The sequence below is a fragment of the Ananas comosus genome, linkage group 17, assembly GCF_001540865.1.
Source record: "Ananas comosus cultivar F153 linkage group 17, ASM154086v1, whole genome shotgun sequence".
NCBI classification, from domain to species: Eukaryota; Viridiplantae; Streptophyta; class Magnoliopsida; order Poales; family Bromeliaceae; genus Ananas; species Ananas comosus.
The window spans coordinates 5,832,129-5,843,469 of record NC_033637.1 but is presented as its reverse complement, the minus strand read 5'-3'; the positions used below and the strand labels follow the sequence as shown (position 1 = coordinate 5,843,469).

The following is an 11,341-nucleotide window of genomic DNA, read 5'->3' as shown; positions in this document are numbered from 1 at the left end:
AGCGTGGGATGTTGCGGCAAAGGCGAGGCAATAGAGAAAGATGAAGAAGGGGGGTTCAAGGAGGGAGAAGGTAAAGAGTTACCATGCCTTAATGTCGAGGCATAAAAACGGAACAAATCGTTTGGGGGAGATGTACCTGCGCGAGGGCATAGGGAACGAAGGAACAAATTGTTTGGAGGAGATGTTTCGACTGCGAGGGCACAGGGAACGAAGGAACGAAGCAATAATAGCCGGTTAATGAGAAGATGAACCGGTTATGAGCCGGTTGATAAAAAAATTAACCGGATATAATCTCAAAATTAAGGAAAAGTTGTCACGTGGACATAGAATACGGGGATTAATATAAGTTTATAGATGTTTGCGGCGACCTGGATGCAATTGACCCAAAAATAAAACTCTTTGGAGAGTTTAGGACTTAGAAAGTTTGAGGAACGAATTAAAACTATGCTGAACTTCGGGAGCAAATTGTAATTGTCCCTTTTACTTACCACACGGTCCACACCCGAACTCAAAATAGGGCTTCGCCTCGAGTTCTCACTCCATGGCGGATCCGCCATCGCCATCGAAGCTTCATCGCCGCCAATAATGGCGTCGCTCCGCCCCCTCTCCCGCGGCCCCTTCCTCCTCCTCCTCATCTTCTTCGTCTTCTCTCTCTCCCTCCTCCGTCCGATTCAGGGCAATGGCGGATCCGACGGCGGCGGAGGAGGAGAGGAGTTCTCCGAGGAGCTTCTTCTAAAGCCCTTGCCCGATCGAAAGGTCCTCGCCCACTTCCACTTCCGCAGCGCCGCCCCTCCCTCCGCCGCCAATGGCCGCCACCACCACCTCTTCCCCAAAGCCATCGCCCAATTGGTACCTTCCTCTCTGATCCATTTCAATTTGATAATGAAATTAGGGTTTCATCTTTTCCTCTCGTAATTCCCCGCCTTGATTCTCTAGCCTGAGCTATTACTGTTCCTTTGTCGAGAAAATCTTAGAATCAAAGTGTTATGATTTTGAAAGGATGAATTGCTGAATTAGCTTAATCGGACACCTATTAAAAATATATCTTGAAATTTTATGAAAATCGAACATATGAACAAGTATCGGAATGTTTATCTGAAGAATAATTGAATGTTGTATGTGCAAGTGAGATCTTGCGAACTATTATTTTTAATGGATGATAATTTATTCCCCCTGAGTTCTTGACTTCACTGATTTATGTTTGCTTATGTTTTTGCTGGTAAAGTTGGGTTTTGAAAACACAAGTTTAGTCTAATATAATAGCTTACTGACTTGCAATGAGATTATTGTTTGCTTGTAAGTCACAAAATATTCAGTGTGTTGCATGTAGGAGCCGGTTGGTTTGACGTAATTGTAAATCCAATACAGGTGGTGATGTACGTAGTTAGAAATGCAGCAATTATAATTACATGTATTTTGTTTGGTTGGATGTAGTGGAAAGCATTCCAGCCATAAATATTTTGCTTGGTTGCATGTGGTTGAGAAATGCATGTATGAATTTTTATCATTTTATATATGGGATGTTGAGATTATCCCATATATAGTAGAGAAAAAAAATCTATGAAAAAGGTTATTAGGAGGTAAAACTCACATTTGTTTGAAATTACTTTCTCCAAGTGTTGTAGTTGAAACTGCTGCCAATTGGGCATAGTGCCAACTACTATAATTGAGCATCCTCACGCAGTTGCAACTGCAGCAGATGAATTCAAATGCATCAAAACAAACGCCCGGATTTAGAGCTACATGTAATTACAACTGAAGTGCAACTATGTGCAATCAAACAATCCTGTATAGTGGAAGTGTCACCACGGGTGAAAGCAGTTATAAAGTTAAAAATGTTTGGTCCTTTCGGATTTGTTTGTTTTGGATTTGTTCGTCTGTTTTATCAGTTTTCTTTTTTGCTCTTTTGGTTGTTCACTTGTTTGCATATATACCTTATGTGTTGCCGTGTTTGGACTTTTCATCTCTTCGGGAAATGCCATGCAAATTTGTTTGAGTGTGAATAGAAGCCAAACATCTCTTAGAATCTTGTCACTAGACACAAATTTTCAAGATTTAAGACTTGATCCAACTAATTATGAGATTTACAGTTTTCTAATAGAGAACTTACAATTACTAAAAATTTAAAATTTGTTTTATTTTATCCTCCGTTTTGGGCTGCCTCGCCTGGCCTGAACGAAGAGTTTAAAATCTTAAGTTTGTGCTACCTACTATATCCATTATCTTTACACAACCAAGGAGGAAAAAATTGGAAGTGCTTTACTGCAGGCCGAGCAAATTAAATAAGCATTTGTTTTCATTCTAAAATGATACCTTGTTTCCTCCTTAAAGATCAAGAAGGGAAGAGCTCCACTAAACAAGTCAACATGCTCTTTTGGCTCTGTCACTCGTGTAGGAAAGCTACATCCCTACAATTCAAAAAAGATGGTCAATCTGAGGTATTGTGATATGTATAGAAGTCAACAGTGAGAGGTATCCCTACCATAAAATTTTCTCTTTTCTCATACTGTCATACTTTGTAAAAGATGGTAACTTGTCCATCTCCAAAACAATGAGTAATGCCTGAGCTATGCAGTTTTCAGAATCTTTCTCAACAGCCTTAGCTTCATTTTGTACTTAAAAGGCCGTCCCATCCTTATTACGTCAAAATGGGAGTATCTGTAGAGAGCTAAGCATCAATATCCTTACAAATATCAACCAAAAGTTCTTTTGAATGCTGTTGGCATAAGATAATACTCTTTCACAAAGCCAAATTTGAACAAGGCCCCACAATTGGAACATGTTGAGCTAGTTTGACTAACTTTCATGCAACCACTACCGAAGCAATCTTACTATGCAGCATCTAGCTGAATTACGAACCTCGATAGCCTTTTTGGTGTTCAATTCCATAGCAGGTGCCATATAGACTGGAATCTTCTACACAGCCACTATGTATTGACTACATTAGGCTTCCGTAGGTGAGTTTAGCTGACTAGGTCTATGCTATTCTCTTCACATTGCAGGTTATGTTGTCAATATATATATATATATATATATATATATATATTTTCTATATATGTTGTTTTCTGTAGATGTTTGTTACATCATGAGTGTGCCCCTGTATATAGTCTTCCAGATTCTATTATACTATTATCATTTGTTTGATTCCTTGCTTGCCTATTTATTTGCTGAATATCACAGTATATTCTAGCATGTAATATAGCACGTCCTTGGCTCAAAGCCTTGGGTGCTATAAATTCCTTGTTTGCTGTATACTAACCTGAGCATTTCTGCATCTCAATATAACAAAGAAGAACAAAGAAAAAAGAGAAAAACCCAACTGGGGAAAAAACTTTAATCACAAGTTTTATCATATGGAGCTAATTTAAACCTTAGACACATATTGAACAAAACTTTTAAATAGATACAGTTATATTTCATACTTCATTGGAAACATTTATATCTTTTACTAATCTTTCTAAACCATGAACAGACTAAACACCTTCCTACAATCTTTTTCAATGGCTGAATCTCATTAGAGCATCTTGCTTGTCATTATTGTAGTGCTTGCAAGATTTTAGCAATTATCAAGACAATTGTAAATTTGCCTTATATCTGCTTCTGTGAAGGTACTTGAGAATTCCAACCAGATAATTGATGATTAAGAACAGATAATTCGAAGCTATGTTCCATTTATCTATCCTTAGCTTCTGTGTTCTTTTTGTCTGTTTCATGGGCACTGAGAGATAATATATGATGGGTTAATAGTTTGTCAGAATAAAACCAATTTAGTAGATTATTTGTCATGAAGTTAATTATTGTGCATTTACAGAATTGATGTCTTCAAAGTCATATTGTAAATTGCTAGCAAGCTTTCTTCTTTTGTAGGTAGCACCTTATCAGTAGATTGTATATCAGTAGTCTTCCTATTCTTTGAAAAGGTCAAAAACATAATGATTCTTTCTATATGATTAAATCAGGTCCAGAAGTTCCAAATTAGGGAACTGGAGTTGTCATTCACACAAGGAAGATGGAACTATGAGAGATGGGGTGGATCTGATCCCATTTCAACTAGAAATGCAAAGCCCCCTGGCGTTGAGCTGTGGGCCCTTTTTGACCTTCCAACAGAAGAGATCGATCCCACATGGAAAAATCTCACGCATGCCCTGTCAGGCCTATTTTGTGCTTCTATTAATTTTCTAGAATCCCCCACTGCTTATTCTTCTCCTTACTGGGGATTCCTCTCTAATAATGGCAATTTACGATATGGTGCTCTGCCCCGCGAAGCTGTATGCACTGAGAATCTAACTCCTTGGTTGAAGATTCTTCCTTGTCGAGACAAAGCTGGCATTGCTTCTCTCTTGTACAGGCCTTCCATTTACAAAGGATATTACCATTCCCAAAGATTGCGATTATTATCATCTGAATCAAAGGGAATTATTCTTGAGCAGACATTGACGGTTGTACTCCAACCAAATTCATATACAAGTAGCCTACTATCTTCTAGTGATGCACAACTTCAGCCAAGTTGGTCATTGAGTCAATTGTTTAAGAAGGAGATGACCGGAAAATGCGTTCTTGCTAAGTCCAGCAAAATATTTCTTGAACTAGAGAGGGGTTTACTTGAAAAGATTGTTGAAATACGTGATGATTCTTGGAGTAATTCTTTCTTTGATTTGTTCCCTTCCCCTGATAGGGAAATTAAAGAGTTGGAAAATTCGAACGGTCAAGTTGGTTCTTCCCTATACGAATACAAAGTGGATAACTCCAATGAGAACAAGCCTTTGGATGTGGGAATAACATGGAAGCTACCTTTGGTCTGGTCTAGTGTCCATGCGCCATTTCAAGCAAGCCGGTTTCTTATGGGAAGTGGTAATGAGAGAGGATCTATTGCTATCTCACTACAGTCCACTCAAACACATGATCAATACTTTGGTGATTTGAATGATTGTACAGTGCCGGTCATTGTTTTACAGGTGGTTCCTTGGTACGTTAAAGTGTATTATCATACTCTACAAATCTCTATAGATGGGAAGCCTCAGACTTTGTCAGATGTGATTGAGAAGATTCAAGTTACTCCTTCAGAGGACAAGCTGTTACCGGGGACATTAGAAATTATGCTCAGATTTCCTTGCAGCATGCTCTCAGCTACATTATCATTAGATTTTGACAAGGTATATTCGTTATCTCTTTCATATTTTTGTGAACTACCCCTTTAATACCTGTAAAGATGTTATACGATCTGATACTTTCTGTTAAAGCCTATTGCTGATGTAGTGCCTCACTCAGGATGTTCATGTTAAAATAAACTTGACTTTTTCAATTTTATTGGACTTATTTAACTGTTACATAATTAAAACTATATTGCAGGGATTCCTACACATTGACGAATATCCTCCAGATGCTAATCAGGGATTTGACATTCCTTCAGCTTTGGTTACTTTTCCTAATATTTATTCAAGCAGGAGCTATCCTGATTATGATGTATCTGACGATTCCTCGCTGCTCCACAATCTGCAGGTATCTGATATCGTCATTAAATATATTTAAAATAGTATTTCAGGACTGACATTTTATCTTGTTGAGCATATACAATGTTGTTTACAAACAACAAGTAATAAGTATCTTTGCCAGTATTTATTTTCATTTGCTTACATTGATTTTCTCCTGGCTTTATTGATGGCCCTACAGGAAAAGTATCTCGTACGGTCTTACACTGAAGTATTGCTCGTGCCTTTGACAACTCCTGATTTTAGTATGCCATACAATGTCATCACCTTTACGTGTACCGTATTAGCACTATATTTTGGCTCGTTGCTCAATGTCTTGAGGAGGAGGATTGGTGAGGAGGAGAGATTATTAGCCAAAAAAGGTACTTCAACATCCTTAAAATTTTTTGAATATTCCTGGAACCTTTACATTTCTTCACTTTTACTGAAGTAGCATTTACATCATTGCATGAGTTATTCGTAAATACATTGACTTGTGATTTGGATAGTCATAACACATAAAGTTGTCTCTAAGTACTTATGACTCATGAGTCTGATAGTTGTAAAGTTAGATTCATAAATTATTCCTTCTCTATGCCGCATGAGACAAATAATGGTCTTTTAATACCTGATATTTAATTACCAAGAATTTTTTTGTTGATAGCTACCACCTTTGTTCGGAAAAAACAATTCATCTTCCTCATCATATTACAGGGTTCTCCGGTATTGTAGCAGATAAACCTCACTCATCAGATAGAAAACCTCAAAAGGCTTCTATTTAAATGATACTGTTATGCTTTTTGCGACAGCTACCTGCATAGTTGCGCTCTTCCCATGAGAGAGAAAACATAGTTCGTAATCATGAACTGAGCCGGTAGGAGTTCGAGTTCATGCTTTAATGAAGCATACTCTCTTGTTCTCTTCCATCTTGTCATTTTTTATCTGAACTCAACAGTTTGATCAAATTTAATGTATTCATCCTTCTTTTCAAGTTATGAGCTAACATCTAATGTGTCAAACATAAGACTAGGGACGGGGAAATATTCAAGAAAACCTTGAGAATTGCTTTATGTGTTTCTGCCAGATGAACAGTAAATTATTTTACCTGCAAAAGACTGTTCACTCCCTTAATTCACCAATTGTTTTTTTCACTGTTTTTTTTTTTTTGTTACTAATTTTCCACAAAGTCTAATTTGTTATTTTTTTCTCTCTGCAGATTCAGCAAGGCCTGGTCTTGTGCCTCTACTATTTTCTAGGCTATCTTCCAAGCTAAAAGGACGTAAGCTTCTTCTAAAAGTTGTATTTGTTGCTTTAGTAGCTGTTGTTTGGCATTATTTTTTGAACAGTAGCTGAGATTTAGAGCTGGTTAATTTTGGAAGTATACAAACTTCTGATTGATTTTTGTAGGTGATATCGTGACGCTATCTAGAAAAATAGTTTATTCCGGAACACATTGCCTGTGCTTTGTTCATAAACTCTTATTATTCGGCTAATGCTTTTCTATCGTAGGATCATGTGTTGCACCTAAATATGAACCCAGTTTAGATGTGTAGTAAGTGCCATTTTTGGTAGGAAACTGTCAATAATTATGCTGGGCCTTGCTTCTGATGCTTGTGCCTTATAGGACTTGTTTGGTTGCTCGTGAGTACAATTATGCTATAATTTTAACTGTTTGTAGATTCAAACAAGGTATATGATTCGAAATAGTTGATATAGTTGGATTTAATTGCCCTAGTTATAACTATGTAAGTGTTTGATATAACAGTTGGAATTAATGCATAAAAACAGACGTTTTGCACCCTTTTTTTTATTTTTTTATTAAGAGGTAACACGCTATCCCATATATAGGATATGAAATTCATATTTATAACGCAATTAATAAAATAAATTATTTATAATTCCGGTTTATGTTTAAGGTTTTGTATCACTTCGTGTTAGCCAAGAAGTTTTGATCTTCTACACAAGTAAAACAGCATTGTTATGTATAGAGATCGTTGTTACACAAAATGACCTTTTTCGAACTAAATGTTTTGAAGTTCAAATTAAAAATTTTCTACGTAGAGGGCGAACTCGGATCTTGAACATAATTGGAAAAATAAATGCCACATGTACATTCTATATAGGGTCTACATTTCACACCCTTAAATTTTAGAATAAAAAAAAAACTTAAAATACCACCATATGGTTTCGTACTTTCTTAATTTAAATATTCTTTAACTTAATAGGTGATAACTACATGAATATTTTGAAATAACAAAAAAACATATAAAAAATATATTAAAATGAAAAAAAAAATAAAATATTTTTAAAATTTTGAGGGATATATAAGCAATTAACCCTTTTCATTTTGTATAGTACAATTTCCTCTCCAATACTATAACTTTATTTATTTTTTTTCTTTCTTCTCTACTTTCTAGTCTTTTTATTTTTTCTTTACTTCAGCGTGGCCACCAAAACACATAACCTTCTAAAAAATATATTTTTTCATTTTTTTCATTTGTTTTTTCTTCTGCACCTTTTTTACATAACCTTCTAAAAAATATATATTTTCATATTTTTTTATTTGTTTTTTCTTCTGCACTTTTTTTTTTATTATTGTGCTCTGTACCCGCTCTCAGCCACTTAGACTTCGTTTGGTTAGGATATAAGCAAGAACTAATTGTTTCAGGAATAGGTATAAGATGGGGTATAAGGTGGGTATAGAATCATTTTGTATTTGATGAGTATTGAATTTAGTTTAGATATAAGCAAAATAATGTTTGGTTGGAGTAAGCAAAATAGCCTAATTTCTTACCAAAATATTTTTTCACTATTTTTTTTGCCTCCTTCAAATTACAAATATTTTTATAAAATCTATTAAAATTTTATTTTTTTGCCTCTTGTGAATTCTTGCGTTCAAATTACAAATACTTTACCCAATTTTTTTGTTAAAATATTAGCTACAAATGAAATCAATTTGGAGGTAATTGTAGTTCTAGCAAGATCGCACGAGCTGACATGAAAAGGCAAAGAATCAAATAGCAATTAGCTTGAAAATAATAGTATGATACAAAAAACAAATTCTTTTCATTACAAAATTAAATTAATTCAACACTCACATAATACAAGACAGAAAAAACTAACAAAATTAAATTAATTCAACACTCACATAATATAAGACAAAAAAAACTATTATTACAAATTTGTAGACAATATAATTGAGTATACCGACATTTATATACATGAAAAATATCTTCAAAGCAATTAACAATTACAAAGACAACAATATATTGAATCAAACAAACTTACATATATAACCAAAACACTTTCAAAGATGACAACTACAAGATATGATAATATCTACATCTATCAACATTATGCTTATAAAATTACGCAAATGAGAAATCTCAAAACATCTAGGAATATTACATGTTCCAAAATAACAAAAAACCAAGTAAACAAGCATTACAAACCACATAAATTTCACGCATGTTTATCTTAATTTGCTCCAAATCCAATATAAGCATTGCACTTAGTTCTACCAAATATCAATACAATTCAAATTTATAGCAAACTAAGTTCTACTATTCCACAATTAGTTTGTAATATTAGCACAGAGATCCTCATCACGTCGGGACTCATCATTTCCTCCCAAAAAATTGGATTCTTCATCTTCATCTTTTCCATCCTGTGCATCTGGCTCGTCGGAAAAAAGACTATCATTGACTTGGTGACGACGAACAAAATTATGTATCACGCAACATGCCATAACAATCAAGCACTGCACTTTATATGAAAATAGTGTTACTACATTGAGTATTTTAAAACGCTTCTTCAGAATGCCAAATATCTTTTCCACCACATTTCGTAACTGAACATGCCGGTAATTATACAAATCTCGTGAATTTCGATGTATGCGAGTCCGTGTGTTGTTGTCAAATTGACTAATATGGTAACATTCTCCTCTATAGGGAGTAAGAAATCTATCTGTATTTACGTATCCCGAATATACTAAGTAATATTTACCTGTGATAGTTGTAGATTACAACTTGTTAAATAACTCAGTATGCAACGTTTTAATTACAAACATTTATTGTAGGCAACAAAAATTAAGATATTACCTTCGGGAAGGACGAAACCATCACTCTCACACGCCCAGCGAAATACTCTCATATCTGCAGCAGATCTTTTCCAATTTGTGCATACAAATAAAAAATTATGATCAAATGAGATGGCAGCCATTATATTTTGGGATGTAAACCTTTTACGACAACGAAAACGAGCTTACTTGCTTCTGCAAACCACCACTGGAATATGTGTCCTGTCAATTGTACCAATAGCATTCTACAACACAAGAAAAGCATTATATTGAAAATTATTATCAATCATTTATAATTCAATATTATTTTACCTATCTGCATGATAGTTTAGCTTGAAAGGATAAAAATTTAGATTATTCCTAATCCTTGGATGCACGAGTGCATTATTTGCTGACAAAATTATGTAGTCATCTTTCAACATCACAATGCCTCAAAAAATATTGTTAAAATGTCTATTAATTTTTTCTTCCGAATGTTGGAATATTTTCGCGAGGATCCTATTTGCCATACCATGACCTACACAAAATAAAAAAATTGCTAACTGTTCGTCAGTAGTCATATTTCTTGTGCTACTTATCAACCCTTTCCCGACTAACTCATCGCGGAGTGCAATAAATGTAGGAGTACTCATACGAATGTGATGGTAGCAGCGTTCTAGATGACCACTAAAAATATTACAGAGCCTCTGATGCCCAGTAAAGGGCCAAGTTTGACATAGTTGTTTGTTCAATGTATTTGTGGGTGGCAAGAATCTTTGCTCAAGTAGCATCACAAACACTTGCTCCCAAGATTCATCATCTTCATATAAGTGTCATAATATTCCCTACGATTGCAAATGAAAATAAATTCCGATAATTTGATGAGTCCATCACTACCTTTATCCAGATAGAAAGTCGTCAGGGACAAATACTTGAATACAAATTAATACATTACCATAAATAGTAATTTTGAATTACAGACAGTATTACAAAGCATAATACAAATATAGGAATAAGCTCCGCCAATTTTGCTTTCACTTATGTAAGACAAATAACACAATAAGTAGGACACGATGAGTAAGCTAATATCTTAATATAGCACTAGATCCAACATTCACCAGACTTTTGCAGTTGTTATATACATGTATACAAAACTTATCAGTACACTTAAACACAAATTAACAAACATAGAGCATCATTATAACATTATTCTGAAAATCAGACATACGCAAAGATTAGCTAATTAGAAACATAACACAACATAAATAACCTAAACAACTGACATGTAAAGATTAGCCCACTAGAAACCTAACACAAAGTAACAAACCTAAACAATAGATATGATTGTTCCAACTAAACAAAATAAATACAAAGAGAGATCTAGTCGAAACAGGACAGAGTAACAAACAACGCATAACATTACGACCTTAGATTACATCTCTAAAAAGAACTGCTTACACAATAAATTTTGTTGTGCAATTTGCCAATCAACCCATATGAATGCTAGTTCGTCATTCATAGTCATGAAGACTTGCCAATTCTTATCGTCCTTCAAAGCATCTCTTGTTGTTAAAATATTTTCATTAGTTATCCCTAACAGATTATAAACTCTGTGCATGCATGCCTTAATCGATAGAATATTAGGGCGATTGGTGATCTCGTTGTGATATAATTGGCGCGTAAGGTCAAGTTTTTGTTTCCCAATTTCAATCATCTCAGCAATCGCCTCACTCGCGAGATCACTTTTCTTCTTTCAGCCACTAGAAGAAAATGCATGCTTGCGTTGAGGATTGGTGGGTTGTGAAAAACGAGGTCT

At 34.8% G+C, this 11,341-nt stretch overlaps 1 protein-coding gene across 1 annotated transcript; it reads left to right on the top strand.

The window, feature by feature from the left end:
- On the top strand, window positions 384-6,997 carry LOC109723104 (GPI transamidase component PIG-T). Its single transcript, XM_020251319.1, has 5 exons — window positions 384-849; window positions 3,960-5,153; window positions 5,350-5,499; window positions 5,671-5,851; window positions 6,685-6,997. Exons 1-5 carry the CDS (start codon window positions 586-588, stop codon window positions 6,819-6,821), a joined length of 1,926 nt encoding a protein of 641 aa, XP_020106908.1. The 5' UTR covers window positions 384-585; the 3' UTR covers window positions 6,822-6,997.